This window comes from Telopea speciosissima, chromosome 7, assembly GCF_018873765.1.
Source record: "Telopea speciosissima isolate NSW1024214 ecotype Mountain lineage chromosome 7, Tspe_v1, whole genome shotgun sequence".
NCBI classification, from domain to species: domain Eukaryota; kingdom Viridiplantae; phylum Streptophyta; class Magnoliopsida; order Proteales; family Proteaceae; genus Telopea; species Telopea speciosissima.
Window position 1 is genome coordinate 25,563,954 of NC_057922.1, and position 22,363 is coordinate 25,586,316.

The following is a 22,363-nucleotide window of genomic DNA, read 5'->3' on the forward strand; positions in this document are numbered from 1 at the left end:
CATAATACAGTTCCAGTGGAAACCTGATTCATGCATCAAATTGCCCAATCATGGCCTATAGCATCCTGAATGGTCAGTGAGAAAGTAAAACACTATTCATCCTTCGGATTGGGTTCCTCTCCTTGGAGGACATCACCCAATGAGTGCCCAATGAAGCATCCAACGGTTGGACTGTTTCGCATGCATTCCAGTGCGTGCCCAATCAGCCATTAGGATGTGTGCCCAGCCTTTGGATGTCTCATTGAACACTCATTGGGCAATGCCCTCCAAGGAAGAGGAGCTGAATCCTGACTGATTTCAAACTCACCCCTCCCAGGACCTCACAGCATATGCAGGAGCAGCACTGGATACGGGCCCTTTTTTTATTTATGGAACTTCAGCTCAACTTATAAAAAGAGAGACAACAAATTCTATAACTGTACAAGAATAAGTTTCTACAGTGTTTTCTAAGTAGATATAAAACCAGCAGTCATACAACAAAAATTCTAATGATAAGTAGCAAGAAGAAAGTAAACACTGGCCAAAAGACAACACATCTTTATTTCATTCCTTCCCTGATCCATAAGAACTAAATTACATCTTCACCACTTCACAAAAGGCATGTGTTGAACATGGCTGCATCAACCAAAAAAAAAATCCTTTTTTTCTTCCTTTGGTCCTTTTCTTTTTCCTCCTCTTAGACAAATATCCGAACTGCCTATAGTAGTAGGGCACCCTCTCCACAAGCAATCAGCATATCCACCACTTCCCATCCTGGTAGCCTGCCACCATTTCAGATGAAAGATTCTTATCAGCCAATAGCCATAAGCACCAGTATCATCAGTGCCATCATTTGCAAGCTTAGAAGGCTTTGATCATGACACGCATTGGAATATAAACAGTAAATTTTGTTCATAATACATCATCATTTAGAAGGCCGCCTTCGAGATTTCAGCATCAGACCATGTCAGTAAAATATCATTAGAATGAGCCCTCGTATCTGTCCAGGTGCACTCATTAAAGGCAGAAATGGATTGACTAGAACTCTATCTAGATGTAGACAATGCTTTCAAGTGTTACAGTTTTCACCTTACGTGCTATTGCAACAATGTTTTCAACTATAAACTGGCCATCTCCAGTGCATTGAGTCACTAGATGCCAGATCTGTTTCAGGTGCTATTCTGGAGTGCCAATGAAACACTTCGACATCGGCGTTTCTTTGAGCTAACCTGAAAAAAAAAGAAAAGTAATCTGAAAACAGTTTAGGGCCATTTTAAAGAAAAACTCTGGTTAGCAGCCATCAACACCAGCATACTAAGCAACAGCCCCTAAAAGATTAGGTCAGCAGCCAGAGTATGGACATATGACAGTATTGGTACTGAAACAACATACAAGTAATACAACCAATAACTGAAGTACAAAGCAAAGAGTACAATAAAAGAAGTATATTGTCCCAAAAAATGTCCAAGAAAGAAAATGGTAACACAAATTTTTTTTTAACCCGAATTAAAATGAATCAAAATTAAAGAAGAATACAATTGGGGGGGGGGGGACATTCCCGCCTAACCCCAAGCCCAATCGAGTACAAAATATAACAGGACAAAACAAAACACTCGATCACTCAAAGAAAGAGCTCACTCCCAAACCCAAACAAATACAGTTACACTCTTAACACTGGAAGGCCACTAGCATCCTCACGACAAATCCGCCAGGAAACACAATTTTCTGTATAGTATTACACCATAAAAGGAGAGAAGAAGAAGATAACCATTACTGGCCTGCTTAGCATCCATAAAGTATTTATAAAAGGAGTGAGCAGATGGGTACCTTATCTGGACATTATAGTACACCAAGCCCCAAAAATAGGAGTTTCCTACAATCCGACTGGACTTGCTAGCTGACTTTCTACAAAGAGTATGAAAACTACCTTAACAAAAATAATCAGTACCAAAGGTTGACTACACGGAAATCTAAGTATAAGTAGACTAATTGTATATATAGGTTTGAAGCATTCCCATGCAAGTAAGCTCGAAAAATGTCTAACTTCACAAACCAAGTAAAAGTTGATACCAAGAATAACCATAATTAGACAGGTTTAACAGTTACCTTTCTAACACATAAAGCAATCATAGAAGCCTACAATCATTAAAACTGTGCAGACATCAGAACAATTGTCCATGACCTAATCACTCTGAAACCTTCCTCAAAATGTAGTTACAGTTTGAGAAGCACCCAGCAATTCAAGACTCCAATAAAAAATACAGAAAAATAAAGTGTCATTTTGAATCATGTCATCCAGTCCTACTTAGTACAGTGTAGTTAATAACTTTGGGGAAGAAAATAACGGTGTGAAGAAGTTGATACCTTAGGTTCATTCAAGGCATCATGTTAGTTCTAGTATCTCCTTCATTCTGTCACTACTCAGTATTCTGAAGCAGAAACATAGAAGACGCCTTATGAAGGACGTTATGAGTATTTATGCTTAACAATAGCCTTTTTTTTCTTCTCTTAGAATTTCCGTTTGCCATACTTCTACACCTAGTTACTCCCACCCACCCACTCCACCACACACACACACACACACACAGAGCTACAGTGTGGTGTCAAAAAAAAAAAAAAGATAGATTGCAAAGCTTGTGCAAATTATTTTGATGAACCCCATATTGTCAAAATTTTAACACAGGATTTGCAGCAAGCCTCATAAATTTCATCCAAATTATATCAAATTCGATCAGTTGAATGAACACATTGAAATACTTAACTACCAACTTCCACCAACAAAATCAATGGATGATCGATACCAAAGCAATGTGATCCTCTGTTCCACAAAGACTCTTGTTTGGAGTTTTTCTCTGTCCCATTTTGTTTGTCTATTACCATATTAAATGCTTTAAAATTTTTGTACTTGTCCATATTACCCTTAGCTTGTTCAATGTATTCAGGTGGGAAGAGGATAGTGCATTAGAAGAGGGACGGGTATGGCAAATATTTGAAGGGTAAAGTTGTAAAGTTGGAAAATTAGTAAAAACACGAGAGTAATTAAAGCAATGAAAATCTTTCTTAAAAAGTTAGATTTATCGAAGTAGACAGTCATTTTGGATGGAGTAAGTAGTATTTTGCATATTTTGTACGGATTGAAATAGGAATAACTGTAAACTTTTATCACACACCTTTGAAGATGTTGAGGGTAAAGAAGCCTGCCTAACAGCTTTTCCAGGCTCAGTTACCTACTGAATCTCTTGAAGTTGTTTTGTTATATCCTCCAAGAGTTGCAACTGTATTTTCTCCCTTTCCCTGTGCTCCACAGAAAAACTCAGCTTCTCTCTTCCCTCCTGCACAGTCCTCAACCTTTCTCTTAGCCACCCAACTTCAGTTTCAAGTTTCAGTCTTTCATTATCAACTGCAGACATGGAATTCCTCCGCAAGCCAAAGGGAAAAGAATTCCCATGTATGTTACTGATTGGTGGCAACCCGGCAGTAAAGCCAGAGCAGCTTCTATGAATATCCTTCTCAGTTGCTGCCCTGCTTGCATTTGGTTGATCAGTTGCAGCATCAATCCTACTGACACCAGAGGGGTCAGATGGAAGACCATGTATCCTAAACCTGTCTGAAGCTGTGTCTGTCAACTGTGCTCGACTTTCTTCTCTAGCTTCCTCTTTACACAACTTAGATCTATCGTCAATTACATGAACATTGTAAAGACTTGATTCAGTCTCAACCTTAGAAAATTGTTGATCACTTCCTCGTCGATCTTGATTTTTCCCACACTTCTCAAACTCTTCACCATCACATGGAAAAATCATTTCAGTTCCACAAGGATTTGAGTCAGCCTTCATTTCAAGTCCTTGACATTGCCTAGCATTACTCTTTTGACCGTGTTCTTTATCGATTGAAATAATAGTTTTCCCAAGCAAGCCATGCTTAGGAGGGCTGTTTAACTTATATAACCTGGACTCTCTCTCTGATATCTGCCCTCCTCTTTGAAGAACAGATCTTTCCTCATCCATGGATACCATTCCCTTCTCCTGAACCTCTTGGTTACCATCACCACGGGACCCTGGCACACGTGGATGACTTTTGTCAGAACTTACTTTCCTCTGAAAATCCACTTGTTTAAGGAGGTTGGCATCCCTATCCCAGTCTGAAGATGGTAGCTCTTTCACAAAAGCATAAGCAGAAATTGGTCCCTCAAAATTCTGTGCCTCATAATTGGATGATGTTTTTAAATTTTTCTCTATTTCTCTTTTGTCTATAGATTCACTAATCCGCTGCAGCATCGATTCCGGATCCTCACTTGAGTCCAATGAAAAAGTAGACCTTGGTGCTGATATTTCCACCATATCATTTCCATCACCTTCCAAGCTCTCATTGTTAAAAAGTATTAGCTGCCTGTAAGTTTCCACTTCCTTCTCCAGAAAGTGCTTCTCCCTCTCTCTCCTCACAAGAATCTCTTTGAGAATGCCCATTTCCTCTGCATCATAAGCAGATTTCTCTTCAATCATCCTCTGATACTGCCTTGCTTCCATCGCTATTGATGCTTTCTCCTCTTGCAGACGCATTATCATGGCCATGGCTTCATCAGCAGCAGTTGCAGCAGCACTTCTTTCCTTCTCTAGCTCAAGGTACAGAGCAGCACGACCAGCTTGCTCTTCGTCAATTGCTTGTTCCAAGACTCTAATAACATTTTTCTCATTCCCATCAAACCCCAGTCCATCTCGAACGTTGCATACTAATTCTCTAGCAGATGATGCATCTGTCTCCATGACCTTACTTTCACCAAATGATCTATTCAGTTCAAAGCCATGTAGGCTTCCTTCAGCCAGTCGACCACCAGTGTGACCCCACTGTCATCTAAAATCTCAAAGCAAAAACATGAGAATTCCTTATGCAGTTACCAATATGCAAATTTTAGCATACAAAGTCTGATAAACCAACTTGAAATCAACAAGTCATGTTCAAGAAGACAATTGAAGAATGTTTTCATTGAAAAACAGAGAATTTGAACGGGCAGCGCAAAAGGGGCTATATATGGAAACAGGTTTAAGAATTCTCGCTCACCTTGGAGAGCAAACCTTGCAGAATTCATAGGCACTGAGCCTTCTTCGGAAATTTCATGACCAAATTCGCTCATGCAGTAAGGGGAATGAGAGACCTCTCGCTTGATAAGCCGAGGAGGGTCAGAGGATGAGACAGACGCGAATTTACTACGTACAAAAACAGCTCTGCGCCGGCAACGTAAACCAGACCTTGGCCTCTGATTCACAACTCCCTTTCCCTTAACATCAGCGCGGCCATCACGTACAGCAGAACTTATCAATAAGCCAACCTGTTCCCTCTTGGAAGATGGGTCTCTGACAACAAAGTTTTGAGATCTTCTCTTGGCATAGGAGATGGAGCTGCAAGAGGCTTCTCCCTCAATCTCCTGAGGTCCATCACTGTGGTCAGTATCTCCCAATAATCTAACACTCAATTGACATTCTTGGTCATTCATGAAGATGGAATCGAAAGGGAAGTTGCTCATCACAGACATTTGAACAGATGAGATCTTCTGAGTTGGGTAGTCAATAAGAAACCTCTGCAAACAAATACCTCCATGAGGAACACCAAAAAGTCCGTTGCAGAGACACGGCAAGTACCAACCGAAAATACCCAAAAAATTTGAAGTAAAGAAGGCAAAAGCCGATCCACAAAGCAGGAGATACGACAACCAAAGATCCAGAAAAGCCCCGACGAGCCCACAGAACGTCCATGAATGAATCTCCTGGCAAGCCATTCGTATAATAACCCGAGATTGAATAGAAATAGAACCAAAACAGAACAGCCTCAAAGATCCTTCTTTTTGCCTTACTTCTATGAACATGAAGTGGAGACAATAAAACTAGCTCAGGGAGACAAAAGATTCACAAAGACTCCTTAAGAGTTAATAAATGAAATCGAGGCGGTGAGAACAGAAAACGGCCACTCGGTCAGTTTGTTGAGAGACAGGTGTGTGAGTGTCCGACGACGGGCAATGGGCAACGGGCAGCTCCCCTTAAGCCAAACCGGTGGTTCTTCTTGAAATTCCGGTAAGTTTCATTTGCCGTAGATTCCGGTGGTTCTTATCTGAATCCTATATATATGAGAGAGAAGGAGATCTTTCCTCGAGCCCCATTTGGTTAGCGGGAAAGCTGCGGAGGGGAAATTCAATTGAGAAAGCAGTTCTCAACTTTTTATATCTACCGGATTAACATCTTTGTCCTACCTAGGAAAGTTAAGAAGAAATTAAAATCCATGTTTGTTAATTTTCTTTGTTCTTGTCCTAATGTGGGTCAAAAGATTCACTTAATCTCTTGGGAAAATAGTGAGCAAACCTAAGAGAGAGGGTGAATTAAGTATAAAAAAAATTACTGATATGAATTTGGCGGGTATTTTGAAGCCTATTTGGTGGAGTGGATATGAAAAAGAGTCGCTTTGGGTGAAATGAGTTTCTCATAGGTATTTAAAGAATGATTTGGCGTGAACAGTTCGGAAGATGAAGAAGTGCTCTTGAGAATGGCAAAAACGTATTTAATGTATGGAGATAAAGTAGTTTGTTCAATTCATTATTGGCAATGATCTTAAGACTTCTCTCTGGTTTGATCCTTGGTACCCTTTTTTGTGTCTTTTTCAATGGAAATAATGAGCACATTAAATATGATACAGGGTTGGATAGATTGACTATTGTGAATACATTATTAAGAAATGGTGAGTGCGACCCTATCGCCATAGTGTCAAAGGCTCTTCTTTAATAGTGGGGTAGTGTATTCGGGCAAGGGGTAGGATGATCATTTCCACCCTCTTATTAGATGAAATTGAAAAAATTGAAGGACAGACAAATTGAGGGGATAAAGATCCACGATCAAGTGACTTGGAAGGCATCCAAAGCAAGAATTTTCTCCTTTAAATCGACTTGGGATTTGGTTTGACATGTGGTTACTAAGGTGGGGGTGGGCTCAAGGAGTATGATTTCGTTTCAACATTCCTAAGGCAATTTTTCACTTCTTAAAGGTGTTTTATTGATACCCTTTCAACGGTGGATCAACTCATCAAAAGAAAAATCAAAGTACCACCATTTTGTTGCTTTCTTTGATGCAATTTTACTAGTCAATTTCCCTCTTAATAAGATATACCAGAAAAGATGCTTATTTGATGATATCGTATGAGCATAAAATTTGTATTTTAAGGAGGAGAAGTAGACAAATGAAAATGCTGGGGTAGACCACACTGCCGGATAGAAAATTACTTCTCATCCGTATTACTGGAAGGCTCGACCTTTCTGGAGATATTATTGACTTATTATCTTTGTCTCATCTCTTAACACCCTCATGCAACTTCAGCAGCTGCTGCAACTGATTCTGAGAATCTGAGCTCCTCTGTCAATCATCATTGACTGAGCTTAAATTCTTACAAAAGATGCCAATAGCAGCGTTTCTAACACATGGCGCCTCCTTACTGCCTCCAAAACCTATTCGTAAACACATAAGAAATACAAGCTCTTTCAGTAGCCCTCATCGATCGTTTCCGAAGGAGGGTCGGAGATCCATTCCGCAACTCTTCAACTGCAGCGGAACGTTTCGGTAACTTCTTCTCTTTTTCTAATCAGTTTTTCTCTGTTAAGGTTGTCTTTGTTGTTTGATTGATTAAAATGTGTTGCAATGGAGAAGGATTCTCAATGAATGGAACTGAATCTCGCTTTTTTTTTAAATCTTACTCTGTTTTTGCCAATTTTTTTTATTATATTCCTCGAAAGATTGTTGAGGAATGGGAGTGAATCCCTTTTTCTTGTAATATCATTCTGTTTTTATTGATCGTTATCTCATTGCTGTCGTGCATTTGGTATACTTTTGCTGCAGTTGATTAGGTATTGTGGTTCACATGTTACTTGTTGAAATGGCCTTCCCAAGTTGTAATTCCTTCTCTAATGGCTTCTTTACCATCACATTTCCTATACATTCCTTTGAACTAGTATGGGAATATAGTAAAAGCCATCATCATCGAAGAAATTAGGATTCAACAATGGGAGAGGGGCACACAAAATTCAATGACGAGAAGCTGATCAGAATTGCTTCGTGTATAAAGATCATATTCTGAATAATTAAGTTAATTTCAATTCCTTGGCTGAGTGAGGACTGATGCTTTTTCTGCGACTTCTGGTGCCATAAATCATCAAAATTAGTGATTTTTCTTCCATTTTTAGTATATCTTCTGCCCATTGAAACTATAGCATTATTTTCACATTTATGGCTTGAGCCCCTAGCTTAGCTAGTTAATGTTTCTACGCTTATACCATGATGTTGTGGATTCCATCTTGCTCAACTATCTCAAGAAAAAAAAAATGTGAAGAAAAAGATATAAAGATAAAAAGGAAAAATTAAGGGTGGGGGGATTACTCTCTCTCTCTCTCTCTCTCTCTCTCTGTGAGTCATTCTGATCATTTAAACATGCGTGTGTGTTTAGGTTTTTGGTGTTATATCTGTTGGCTGATGTGGTCCAGTTGCCACATCAGCATAAAGAATGGTTGTAAACATTCTTCTTTTCATTTTGCATGTTTGCCTTCTAAAGCATTTATTGCCTTCCTATTATGGGTTTTGTCTGGGCATCCCGTAGCTAAAAACATTCTCAAGTTACCTTGTTCCAGCTAATTAACCATCGAATCTTCTTAGAGCCATGTGGTACCACAGGTCTTCTCTTTTTTGGAAAATATTCTTTGATATACTGATGCTTTTTTTAATTCCTTCTTGTCACCCCTCTGTTTCTGAGCGTGTTAGAGATTTTACTTGCATATTTGGGCTTGCTGGTTGCTCATGTTATTTACCTAGATGCTTTTGATAGTTCTCCTTACTTCATAGCCCCTAAAGTAATTGCATCATGCTTTCTATATTGCATAATTTGGAGCATAAAGATGTGATTCATTTTCATGTAAAGTGACAGGATTAGAAGCTTCCAGCCTCGAGTTTCAAGAAATGTTGATGCTTCAACATCTGGAAATACTACTAACGGGCAAGATGCACCCACTGATGAAGTACTTGGAGATTGGAAAACTGAAACCAGTAGTCCAGGGAGTTCATTCCTAGCAAAATTAGCAATTGCTTTGGGCATAGCTGCAACAATCACAGTAATATCTGTTGGCTTCAAGTGGCCTACTCTGGGACCATCTCTGGTCGACAATGCATCAACTTCTGTTGGCTTCAGTTTCAAAGTTTTTGGACAGAGAGTTGTACTGCCTGAATATGCACCAGGGTATGTGGTAAATTTTCATTCTATGATTCACACAAAGTACCAATCGTTGTTCCTTTTCTCTGTCCACCGTTCTCTGTCTTATCATTTGAGTTACATTACTTGATTTTATCTCAACTATTTCTCCTTTTCATAATTTTTTTTTTAATGAGAAAAATTTTCATTCAGTTTTGAGAGGGTTGTCCTATTTTTGGCTTGCTTTTTCAGATTGATTATTTTCGAACATCAACACTAATAAAATGTAAGCTTGCAGGTGGATCTACTTTTGGTTGCTCATGGCTGCTGGTTGTGGACTTTTCATTAGTGAAGAGGCTCTAAATATTTGGGTCTGTCCTTTGCACTGGTACTTCTGTTTCGCAGAACTCAGACTGGTCCCTTTACCTGTCCAACTATCTATGATATTATCCATTCTATATCATTTTTTCCCTTATAAAATATTTTAGTTCGCTGGTTATAAGTTGTTGGGTACTTGGATTCAGTCTGTTTTAGATTTATTAGTGCGTAAGCCACTTTTCAGAAATTGATGTAGGTAGGCATATCGTTGGCTCGGATGCTATCTTTGGATGGAACTTGGACGTCATTTGCTGAATCTTTCTCAAGGAATGCTCCCTACATAATATCCACAATTCTGTGGGTTTATTGGTAAGTTTCCATTCTGCTTCTTATTGTTGTAGATTCAATTCCTACAAAGTCAATTTTCATTTAACAGTTAAATAGTATTGCTTTTTGAATATAAAAGCTAATGCTTAAACACAGAATGGTAAATTACTGTTGAGTGTTTGTACTGCTTATACTATAATGATAGGAATCTTTTTTTGTGATAAAATTTATTGCTCTATTTCCTTGTTGTATTTATACTATAAAAGTATGATTTATTTTTTCTTGCAAAATTTATTGTTGTACCTCTTGATTTTGCATCTCACATATCAACATCAACATCCAGGGGTGTTTGTATCAGTGATATGGTACCGTTTTACCTGGGGAAGCTTTTTACGAAGTCAGGGGCATCTGATGACATTTGCTCTAAGGTTTGTTGCCCCTATCAGATTCTGGAAAGTTGTTCAGGACCATGTAGTTGTACTATAGAAAGAGTTCCTTCAACCTTGCATCTGGAACCCCTCCATCACACCCACAATTACTGTCACATGGCAATTGTGTTTGGCCCCCCATATTTGGTGGACACTTTGTCCACCATCTTCTATTCCTAGTCAAACTTTCAGGTCTGGTGAGACTGCATTCCACTGCATTTCCAGTGGCTTTTTCTGCCATGTGGCAAGTAAATTAGTGACAGATAGGCCACACCTACCAGTCCGACTCTTTGATATGTTCGGCTTTGCCCAACTTTGAGCAATTATTCACCTTTGAAATACAATGGAAAATGTTCCATACAATATGGGCCACATGATTGAATTATGGCCACAAATTTTACTCATGACCAATACCTGATTCCCTCTTCCCATTCAACAGTTTGGCTTTGCTCAGTTGGCATGTCATGTGGCTAAGATTGGGTTTCTAGAACTGCACTCCACCTCTACTGCTGGCCTGCATCCTTTTTACCATATTCCAGTCCTTTCTTTTTCTTTTTGGTTTTACCCTTTTAAGTTCTGGTGTAGGTAGGGATTGGCAAAGAGAAGGCGTTGAGCATTACTCAGGTTGTCCAAAGATATGGTAATCTCATTGGTTTTGGTGAGTTCTTGACTTGGGTTTCAATTGTGTGTGTAAACATTTTCTTTTCCTTCTATATAGAAGCAATAAATCTGTCTTTTATAGATGGCATGATTGTTATGGTTTAATTTCAGGCCTTATTTTTAAATAACTTCATCTACTGGTGAGAAATAACCATTAGTGTGAATCTATAAGAAGGGAAGGAAGCACCACTTCTCTTACGATTACAGTTATCATTCTCAACACGTAGAACCCACATCATATGCTTCAAGTCATCAAGTGATCTTAATGTTCATCCTTCGCCTTACCGTAGATCAGAATGTCGTCAAAATACACCATCAAGAACTTGCCAATGAAATCTCGGAACACCTGAGTCATCACCCTCATAAATGTACTAGGGGCATTGGTAAGGCCTAAGGACAAGACCTTCTACTCATATAGTCCATCCTTAGTCTTGAAAGTTGTCTTCCATTCATCACCTGGACGAATACATATCTGGTGGTAACCACTTTTGAGGTCTATCTTGGAGAAGATTGTTGCATCTATCAGCATGTCTAACATTTTATCAAGTCTAGGAATTCGAAACTTGTACTTGACAGTAATCTTATTTATCGCCCGGCTGTCAATGCACATGCGCCACAAGCCATCTCTCTTTGGAGTAACCCATACTGGAACAGTACATGAGCTAATGCTCTCCTGGATAAATCCTTTCCTCAATAGCTCATCCACTTGTCTCTTGAGTTCGACATGCTCAGTAGGGCTGAGACGGTAAGTGGGAAGATTTGACAAAACCAACCCCAACACTAGATCAATTGCATGCTGAATATCCTGTAGCATGGGTGGAAGCTCGTTGGGTAATTCGTCAGGCACTAGATCTGCAAAATCAGAAATCAAATCCCGTATGAGTTTAGGAAAGTTGGTATCAATTGTAGGTGCAACCTCTTATGCTACTAATGCCAAAATTAGACCCGTCTATTTGCTGGTTTCTATGGACTCTTGCTTTGGAAAGGCCAAGAGTTTCATGTCTTTGTGCTGTCCCTTGCTTGTACTCAGGCTTTCTTTCTGTTCTTTGCCATGAGAACTTTTACTTTCCTTGCTGTTCATTAGTTGCAGATTGCAAAATCTGTTGTCTCTTTGCTTGGGCAGCTCTAAGTTTTGCCTTTTCAGCCGGTCTGTTGATTGGGTTCAGCACTAGAGGCTTGCCTTTGAAATGAAACACTGGTTCTTTGTGCCACCAACACATTATTGTCAAACATTCATGGTTTCCCAAGTAGAACATCAATTAACACCATGGGAATGACTTCGCGGCATACATTTTCTTCATAGCCAGCCAGGTTTAGGGGTACGAAACACTGTTGGTTTACTTCAAGTGTGTTGTTGAGGAGTGAAACCTGGTAAGGTTACGGGTGCTTCTCCGGCTATAACTTACGCTCAACAATAAAGGTTTTTGGCACGATGTTCACACTTCACACAACTGCTGCTTTCCACAATGACTTGAGCCTTGAGTGGTCCAATAGTCATACGGGCATAGAAAATGCAATGACAGTGCCAATTCACCTTTCAACTCGGCGACCATAATTCGATTCACTACATGAACTTTATAGATATCTTCATTTTCCTCATCATCTGGAGTTATCGTAGTGCTCATCCTCAAGGGTTGCATTAATGACTGTCTCATCTTCTTGGGGATTAAACACTTGAAGCTCCGGATTAGATTCAATGGCTGCAATGACAGAGTTATTCTTGTGACACTGCAGACAGACCTTTACAAGCTGAACCATTGCAATGGTAAGATTTAGTTGCCTCACTACCTTAACTCAGTTTGCAAAACCATTAGGTTTGTTGGCTGGAAAATTTCTTCTACCCTCGCCGGACTGTGGGTTGGTTGATGTTTTAACCAAATCCTCCACTAGAAGAGCTTTCTCAAAACTTCGTGCAAACTTGTGATGCTTGTCACCCCAATCTTATCACAGATTTCAGGCCTCAAACCCCATCTGAAATGGGAAATTAGCTGATCATCCTCCTCATCCAACCTGGTGTTAGCAATGTGAGCATCAAATTGATCCATATAATCTTCTACTGAAAGAGACCCTTGACAGGGAGTATTAAGCTGATCATGTTACTTTCATTCAAAAGTTTGAGGTAGGTATTTCTCTTGAAGTTCCTCCCACATCTCTTCCCATGTATTGGGCTCCCTTCTATGCAAGATAACTTTAGCTCATGATTGCACCACAACGCACGTGTTGTTTCCACAATTTTAGAGCATACAAACTTTAATTTCCGAGGCTCCGACAAGTTGTACCAGTCAAAATAGTCATCTAGGGAACACATCCAGTCATAGAATAGTTATGGGTCAGGTCGATCATTAACTCTTTCAGTCCCAGCTTCACCTTGTGAGTATGATCATGCTGTCTTTGTGGTGCATCTTTATCAAAATTAGTACGAACATGATCTTCAAAGGTAGCTTGTAGAGGAGTTGGCCTTTGTGCTGGTCTGTTGATGAAGCGTTGTGCATTGTTGGCTGTGGACTGTTGTTGTTGTTCAACACTTTGAGGTGACGTGTTGCAAAACCTAGTCTACCAAACCAGGACTTGTAGAGAAGCAGAGAAGAAGAGAATAAGTAGAAGAGGAGGAAGAAGGAAATAGAAGGCAGCAAGACAAGCTACCAATTGGAGAGAATGGAGTTAGACTCCAACCGGTAGCAGCACTTGTTTATCTATAATAGGGATCATTACAGGATTACAAACTGCCCTTTAGACAAAGGGCACCCACAGATAAGACTAAGCAACAAGGGTATGACATATATACCCTTGCGATACAATATTTATAGAAAAGCTATATAATTCTTAACAACATGGATTCAATCTGTTGCTCCATTGTAGTCATACGATTAGTTAACTGTCTTAACAACTCAACAATTTGCATATTAGTGTCGAGGGCCTGGTTTGGGATGTTGGAATTCCCCTCTTCCATGGCTCTGAGCCTCTGATACACACCCAACCCAGAACCCACAAATAGGACTGATGGGTGTTGTGATACAGCAAGTGTAACCCCTTTTAACTGTAGCAACAGGGTAGTAATAAACCTAAGAATTAGGCCAACAGAATGGGGAATTGACACTAGAATAATCTACAAGGTTTGGTCTCAGTCTAAGGACTGATTTGACATTAAGCAGTAGAGTCACTGGAATGACAGGTTGCGGCTCAAAGTTAGAAACTATGAAGAACTCTTGATTCCTATTTCCTAGGTCAAAATACTGTCAAACTGATATAGATAAAAACCATACTATGAATCCCTTAAAATCCCATTTACAACCAAGGTCTAAAACAGAAAATACAAACCAGTTTCCAAAATAGCAACTAATGGAGAACCAGCAGTAGCAGTTTATAACCACCTCAGATGTGGCTCAAACTGCCTTTGAGTGTAGGGTGTAAGGTCTTCTTACTCACTTCAGTAGAACAGCCTCAGATGATGGCTAAGATTGCTAGTAAATGCACTTGAACAAAATAGAAACTTGAGCACAGATTAGGAACTTACAGCCTCAGGGATTTCTAGCCAAGAGATGGACCAGAAGCCACTGTCGAAGGGAGGCAGGGGGATGGTCAACAGGATACTAGAATGAGGCCTTCAACTGATGGATGGATGGAGAGATATAATAGCTTGAAATTTCTGCCAGAAATTTCCAAACTAAAGATACCGCAGGATGTGACAGCCTTCTACCAGCAATCTCCTTGAGAGTCTCGATAGAGCAGACCTTAGAATGTCCACAGCAGATCAACTAGCACTCAAAGGTGTCTTGGTAAGCCTCACACGAGCACAGGTTGCGGGTTATGAAAAATGGAAACTGAAGAGAAGGTAGAGAAGAAAGGGGACGAAGAAGTGGGATATGACTAAGGCCTCTCACCGATGGCTTTGGTCAGTCTCACTAATCCTAGGCTTCTAACTTCTCTCAGCTGTATCTCACAGCAAAACATGGCATAAACCAAAGCTTTCATTCAATATATAAATCGTGGATTGAGCTCTAGGGGCTCATACAATTATATAGAGTGCTGTTGGAAATAAACAAAATCAGAAAACAAATAGAAAGAGTCCCATGCATAATGTAGGGGACTTGTACAAAAAGAAATAAAATAAAAAGGAAAGATCTTCAAGTACATAGTAGTATCTACCCAAAACAGAACATAAAAACTACACATGTAGGCCCCACGATTTCTCGTTTTGAGTGAACCAGCTAACACCCAGCCCAATGGGCTGGCCTGGCCCAAAAGCCAGTTGAAGAACCATGGGCCTAAGTGTTTGCCTGGTTCTTCTTAGCCTTACACAAGTACTGTTTGCTATAGTACTTGTCTACATCATCGGGCCCAAGTTGTACTCCTTTGGAAAGATGACTTAAAGGAACTGAGCAAAGTCCTGGATTGAAAAGAGCATAAGTTGTCAAAAGGGGGAAATTTGAAGGATCAAAGGGAAGTCCATGATGGCAATACAACAAGTCATAATGCAATCGCAGCAGAGAGAACACAATTACATGAAGTGGGAGTACTTCCACCTAGTGTTTGTACTTCATCTTAGTCTTGCTACACTGGATCCCCAAGATATGGAAATGTTTTTTTCTGTAATTTTCTTACTATTGGTTTTACAATTTATAACTAATTCGCTTACTTTTTATTCTGTGATGCATCTTTATTTTTTTATTCTTTTTACATTTTTAATTTGTTCAATGGACATCTGCTGTTGACTGTTTATTGTGTGCAATTTATTGAGGAAGTGCACTATGACTTATTACTGCAGTGGAACGGTTTTCTCTTGGAGTGAGGAATCCAACATCTTTTCTAGCAGGAGCACTGGTCAGTGATTATCATTTGTTTTATAGGCATTCAACTTCTGGTTAACTTAATTGTCATTCCTTTATGTGCATGGTTCTTGAGTCTTGGTTTCCTGTGGAGTGAATTTTTATCACTCTGTCTGATTGGGTGTATGATTTTGAAGAGTTAAATAAATTATTCTAAGAAGAAAACACCAAGAACATAACAGAAAATAATTACAATTTTAGCTAGTAGCTAAAATGTAAATAAAAAATTTCTTTGTCATACTTTCTGCAAAAAATCCAAGTAATTAGTTAGAAATTTTTTGAGTTAGGTGCACAATGATTGCTGGTAGTAATTGTAAAATTTCTGTTTTGGTTCTACTTTGACTGTTCATTACTTTAAACCCTTTACATGCAACCTGATGGAGCTTCATTACTTTAAATGCTTTACATGCAGCCTGTTGGAGCCTAATTGTTTTTAGTGTTTAACCAGAAATTGATATTGTGAAACATAAAGCTCAATATGGTTTCGAATGGAACTTAATGAATATGGCTGTGGAAATGCTGCTTAGTTATCTTTGTTAAGGGGAAGCATAACTCCGGAATGCATTTGGTTGTGCTATTTAGTTTAAACCTTATTTGCACTCTTACACCAAAGGTTATAAACTGTTTGAAGCCTGCCCAAAATTCCCTTTTCCCTCCCCTCCCCCACCCAAAAAAAAATAAAAAAATTCCCTTGATAAATTGGCATGCCTTCACCAACTAATTTTGCCAAGCAAGTGATGTCAGTTCTTGGCTCTCAAATTCAAATAGGACTTAATGTATATGGTTGTGGAAATGCTGTTATCCATCCTAGTTAATGGACAGCTTAACTCTGGAATACAGTTGATTGGGTCTATTTATGTTTAAAATCTTATTTTCGCTCCGACACCAAAGATTATAAACTTTTGAAGCCTGCCCAAAATTTCCCCTTTTTCTTAACCACCCCCCCCCCCCCCCCAAAACCCCCCAAAATATTATCCTTGATGGATTGGCCTGTCATCAACCAACTAATTTTGGGAAGAAATGATCTCTTGTTAGTTCTTGGCTCTCAATTTTGAACGCAAAGTGTCTGGAGCTTTTCTTTTCTTGCCAGGCTGATTATTACTTCTATAGTCATGTAGTTAAATTTATAATTCAAATATAATTTCAGAACCTTGCAGGGGAACATTGAATAGGGGCTACATACTGAGTCACTCACAGGATCTGTGCATGTATGATGTATCTTGGAGCTAAAATCCCTAGAAATTTAAAGTTTCCAACTATGAGTTTTTGGGGAATATGATGGCTGTTTGTCCCAAATTCATCAGGTTCATTTAGGGTCAGATGAGAAACTTCTACTGCTTTTAATTCAGGAAAGCCTGATTGGACCAATGCACAAATGGTGCATGTTCTTCCCTGGACCCCTAAAAGGATGAGAACATGGAAGAAGCCATCAGATGCCTTCTTTGCAATATACTAGTTAAAGATGGATTTGGAATTTTAGAGCTGTAGAGGTTTGACCTAGAAAGGACATCGTAGAGGCCTTACCTAGGTTTAAAGTGCTTAGCTAGATTGTCATGAGAGAGGGGGGGGGGGGGGAGGGGGTGCACCATAAGGTGACCAATGACATACTAAATTGTCCTTAAGACTATTCTGCTAGCCTATATATTCTTCTTAAAGACCAGATACTTTTGAGTACCGTGACATTATCAAAAATGGTTTACAAATGGAAAAGACTCTTTTAAGCCCACTGGTATCATTTTGGAACCTGTCCATTAATAGTGGAGCCTGCACATAAACAACATGAAGATTGGAGAAGAAGATCCATCCTTATGATGGGGGCTGTGTCCTCCGCGGGTTCTAGTTATGACATTGACCTAGATACATCCACTTTTTGGGAAAATGGCATCAATGAAAATTTATTGGATGCTGCTTTCAAAGTTTTTATATGTGTTTTTTTTTATAGGTAGGCCCCAACGAGAGTTGAACTCATGATCTCTTAATTGTGAGGTGTTGGTCCCTGCCAACTGAGCTACTCCTTGGGGTGTAAGTTTTTGTATTTCATTTTAGTAGAATTGTAAATATTTTCTTTTCTTTTTATTCCTATACAATTTCCTTTGGCTTTTAAGAAAATATCTTTAAAATATTTTCTGTTGAAACAAGTTGAGCCTGAGAGACTGGGGATGGAACTGGGAGAGTAGCCACCAGTTATATTATTGTTAGGAAATCTTTTTAATGTAAGGGAAAAGTCTCTCTGAACCAACAGTGTTTCCTATGCCAAGAGACATGGAATTTTTTATTCATTTTTTTTGCTCTCTCCTTAAAAGAAATGAATAAAAAACTCAATGTCTCTGTGTGTAGAATATGCTGTTGGTTCAGAGAACCCTTGCCCTTGTTATAAATAACATGTGAAGAAAAATTTGGCAAGATTTGACTAGGCAGCGGACTAGAAGTTGGAAAGGCTGTATGCTCGTCTGTTTGACCATCCTAATTTTTTAGTTGCAGTAGTGCAGTTTCCTGACATATTTGCACTGGTTGATGGCTGCTATACATTGGAATGTCACGTTTGATGAAGAAAGCATTCCAGTACAACTTTGCCTTTTATTTTTATTTTTGATAACAATTAGTTTTTGTTTTCAGGGTCTTGTTTGAGCCTTTGAGGTTCACTGTTGTACCTTTAATCATCATTTTTCACATCCAGCCCAGTTAAATTTTGCACATCTTCATGATGACTTAAATGTGTGTTTTGCATTAATTAACTGCTATATTATGTGGAGCTGAAATCATGTGAATACACTTTATCCTAACGGTCATCTTACTTATCACATGCCTACCTCAAAACAGGGGATATCTTCAGAGTGTTTTTTTGCTGGCGTTTGTTTTGGAGGCTTGATCACTCTTCCTATTCAGGTCATCTAGTTCTGTTGCTTTCTAAGAATTCAGTAGAACAAAATCTGGTCACTGTTTTCATTTTATTAATATCTACTGTTTTATTCAAACTTCATGCTTCTTCAATCATAGATACTAGTTCCTATACTCTCATACTGTATTCAATGCTAATTTGCCTTTTCTTTTTATGTCAAAATTGTATTGATAAAAGGAAAAAGGAAGGACTCCTGAACTATCCAAGGCCAGCCAAAGAAAGGCTAAGCAATAACCTTAAAGAATATTCCCCTACAGTAAAATAATGAAAATAAGTCCACTGACTTCTGATATGTGATCTCCAAATAAGTCAACTGAGAAGCTTTTCCTTTCCCTTCTAGTAAATTTCCCTATCTTTAATCTCAAGTAAAGTGAAGTCAAATCAATGAAGTGAACAGCCCAACCTCTTTGTTTGAAGCTTTGCCAGGGCTGCCCACGCTTTGTTGAAGCTTTGCTTCCCCTAGTTCCGAAACACAACAATAGACTTGCATTTTTGCATTTTGTCCTACAGCTAAACATATAACTGACTCCTTTTACTTGAAATCCATTGAAGTACTTCTAAGTTGATCTCAAGAATGTTCACCCACTCATTTAATTAGGGAAATCGTTGTGCATTATAAATATTTGGGAAGCAGTTTTCTGTCCGGGAGTGTGACCTATGTCAGTACTCCCATGTATCTATCTATCTCCTCAAAACAAGGGGGCTGAGGTGTCTTTTCATATGGGGAAGAGAGAGATAGACTCATGGGAGGTGCTGGTGTAGGCCACACTTCCGGACAGAGATCTTTTTCCCTAAATATTTATACAGATTTGTCCTAAAATGCCTAAATGTATATATGAAAGATTTTCTGCTCTTATTTGTTGTCATTCAAATAGCGGTGTGGTATTTAAAAGCTGAGTTTTTAGATTGTTGTGAACTATATCCTTTCCATTATCATCCTACTGTTTTGTCCCTAAAATACCACTATTTTATCATATAGTCTTTTGACCTTGATTAAGGCATGTGAAAGTTCTTAGGGACAGTTAAGAATGCATACAAGGACTACAACTCGGCAAGTAGCATGAGAAAATAGCATAGACAGTTATGCCCCTTCCCCAACCCCACTCCCCCCCCTCCCCCACCCCCCAAAAAAAAAAAAACAACCTCCTTATGGATGACAAATACTTGTATAAAGTAAGGAAGAGGTAGAAACCTAAAAGAGGGAAATCATGGCATAGCAAAAGAAAAGGACATTCAAATAATTAATCATAGTATAATGAGAGGATATTGAGAACATGAATCTCTTATCTGACACTTGTTTTGGAAATTTTGCAACATTAGAGTGTGCCAACCTAGGCATCCAATGTAACTAGATGATCATTAATAGGCCAACTTACGTGTTTACAGATAAGGTGAGAAAGCCCCCAGAATGCCTTTTGACCATCAATCTCTAAACACACAAATAATAGGCTAATCTGAAGCCAAAGAGGATCACCCTTGATTTCAGCCTAGCAGGGTTACCACTCAAATTGGGCCAGAGGAGACCTGCCTGTCTCTAAATACTCGCTGCTCGAGGAAGACCAGTGTTTCCTATGGACAACTGTCAACATTTGAATTTGATGGATGGTCCACTTGGATCCAAGTTGTTCCCTCTGAGTGATAGTATGGGCTTTGCAACCTCTGCCCAATCCTGAATGTACTTCCTAATAGTTATCAGATTAATGATCTAATAAATTGCACTCCTAATTCAGAAAAGACCGTCAGAATCATTGGAGTAAATATGTGACAAATAGCTCAAAACTTCCACCAAAAAACATCGTGTAATACGAAAAACTAATGCCATTCCATATTTATTATGGCAAGGATTTACAAGAGAAGCCACGCAGCAAAATGATCTTCATGAACCAAGAATCTTACAAGTGGAAGCTTAGGTAGTTGTCCCACAAGGGCTACATGTGTAAACGTATCCTTCCATCATGTGTCAAGTTTCATTACAACAGCCCCCTGCATGGCAAAACCCTCCTCTGATACTTCTTTAATATCCAAACGTAATCTTTGATGTGGATGTTAGTTTGAGAAATTATACAACACATGGTAGCTTATACAGTTGATGTGGATTTTGGAACTGTACATAGTACAGATTGCTAATCCTAATGTTTTGCTTATGTGGACAATCTATATTAGCAATGTCATTCCCTTCATGCGGCTGAAAAAGGCAGATGATCCATCCAGCAAATGGATTTGTAACACTTGGCTAGAAAACATTCCCATTTACAATGCCAAAAATTAAAAAGGGCAAAGAAATGATGAATTACAGTGTCATTATCTACATTGGAATTATCGTAACTTTCTTTTTCAGCATCGCTCTTTTGATTCATACTCAATTCACTTGCTTCTTAACACTGCTTTGTTCTCTGATTTTAAACCTCAGTTGGGGATTGGATTCTTGTTGAGAGAGCACCCTGTGGTGGCCATTGCTAGTGTTGCTACAGCTGTGGTATTACAAAATATCCCTTCAATAACTTCTGCTTTTTGTGGAAAGACCAGAATATAACTTGCATTAACATGCAGGGTGTTTGGACTGTATTTCCATATGCTATGGCTGCTTTGACTGCATTGTTCCTTTTCTTGCGCCAACGCTACTTCAGCCAATCTGGTTCAGACTTTGTTGATCAGTTATGGAATCCACAACAGAATATGGGAAATTAGTCAAAGCTCCTTGAGGTACTGGAATACATTCTTTATGGAGCCCAGGAAATTATTTGTTCTATTGTTGTATGAACCATTCATTGAAGTACCATTACTATCTCCCCCTCCTCCTCCTATCATAGGAAAAGTGGACAGCATAATGAATGTGAGTTGTACAAATTCCTATTAGGTTAGTTTTACTTGGTGTCCACTAGCAAGGTTAATTGGTCTTACCATGGATATGTCTTGAGTGGATGTGCCTCTGATGTTTAGGAAGATTGGTGAGATTAATCTCTGTAAGATTTATAAACTGAAGTGCCCAGTTGTAGTTACAAGATGCGTATTGAACCAAATACAACACTAGTTCAAAGAAATATTTTTTGGATCTTCCATCTGTAAAAAAAATTGCAGTTTGATGCACGAGTCACAATGAGCAACTCTTCCATGCCTTGGAAAGCAGGAAAACATCATTGACCGTGGGGGATTTTTAGCCTTTTCTCTTAGCATATAACAAAAATTTTCTTGATAATCAAAACAGAGAATAACTTGCTGGTCTTCCAAACAATTATGAAGTGGGTTGGCCAAATAGTGCCAACCTGAGGTTGACAAAATCAGGAACCTCTGGAAAGGGTAGTGACAGTTTGGATCAAGATTTGCTACCTGTAGATTGTAGAATTTCATATGATATCTTTTTCATGCATTTCAGTTAAAATAGCATAAAGGTCCTTTTCCTATAGGTAAATCATATCAGCAACTTTGTTTTGAGAATCTTCCTGTGCAAGAGCACCTATCGCACCAATTGTTACACTTTTTTTTATATGACCAATGCTTACACCTTTACGTTTTTTTATTTTTTTGATATTGGTAAACATACAAACCACACACCAGTACCCAAAACTTGTTCAGATAAGCTACGGAAAAAGGGGGAAATTGTCAAGGATTGGCTTAGTTCAGTGACACCCATTGGCCTATTCCATTTCCAGTGAGACCGGATCATGTCCTTGTAAAAGCACCGTCCAAGGCCCTCCAGGGCCGCGCTCGTTTCCAGC

General features: G+C 39.0%; 2 protein-coding genes across 2 annotated transcripts; one reads left to right on the forward strand and one right to left on the reverse strand.

Moving 5' to 3' along the window:
• Nucleotides 1-1,012: 1,012 nt before the first annotated feature.
• Nucleotides 1,013-5,761, reverse strand: LOC122668389. Its single transcript, XM_043864963.1, has 4 exons — nt 5,038-5,761; nt 4,897-4,901; nt 3,150-4,823; nt 1,013-1,208 (listed from the first exon to the last, which is right to left on the reverse strand). The coding sequence occupies exons 1-3, from the start codon at nt 5,750-5,752 to the stop codon at nt 3,207-3,209; spliced, it is 2,337 nt and encodes a 778-aa protein (XP_043720898.1). The 5' UTR covers nt 5,753-5,761; the 3' UTR covers nt 1,013-1,208; nt 3,150-3,206.
• A 1,584-nt stretch (nt 5,762-7,345) lies between these two features.
• LOC122669757 lies at nt 7,346-21,646 on the forward strand. The gene is made up of 11 exons (XM_043866604.1): nt 7,346-7,574; nt 8,929-9,237; nt 9,488-9,560; nt 9,764-9,876; nt 10,178-10,262; nt 10,848-10,920; nt 15,688-15,743; nt 18,569-18,634; nt 21,058-21,123; nt 21,198-21,375; nt 21,412-21,646. Exons 1-10 carry the CDS (start codon nt 7,411-7,413, stop codon nt 21,333-21,335), a joined length of 1,143 nt encoding a protein of 380 aa, XP_043722539.1. The 5' UTR covers nt 7,346-7,410; the 3' UTR covers nt 21,336-21,375; nt 21,412-21,646.
• Nucleotides 21,647-22,363: the final 717 nt, after the last annotated feature.

Bases quoted from the DNA above. Each gene is read 5' to 3' on its own strand.
- LOC122668389 (XM_043864963.1), bottom strand. From the start codon at position 5,752: ATGGCTTGCCAGGAGATTCATTCATGGACGTTCTGTGGGCTCGTCGGG.
- LOC122669757 (XM_043866604.1), top strand. From the start codon at position 7,411: ATGCCAATAGCAGCGTTTCTAACACATGGCGCCTCCTTACTGCCTCCA. The intron at 9,238-9,487 runs GTATGTGGTAAA...GTAAGCTTGCAG, and splicing joins CTGCCTGAATATGCACCAGG to GTGGATCTACTTTTGGTTGC. The intron at 18,635-21,057 runs GTCATCTAGTTC...TTTAAACCTCAG, and splicing joins TGATCACTCTTCCTATTCAG to TTGGGGATTGGATTCTTGTT.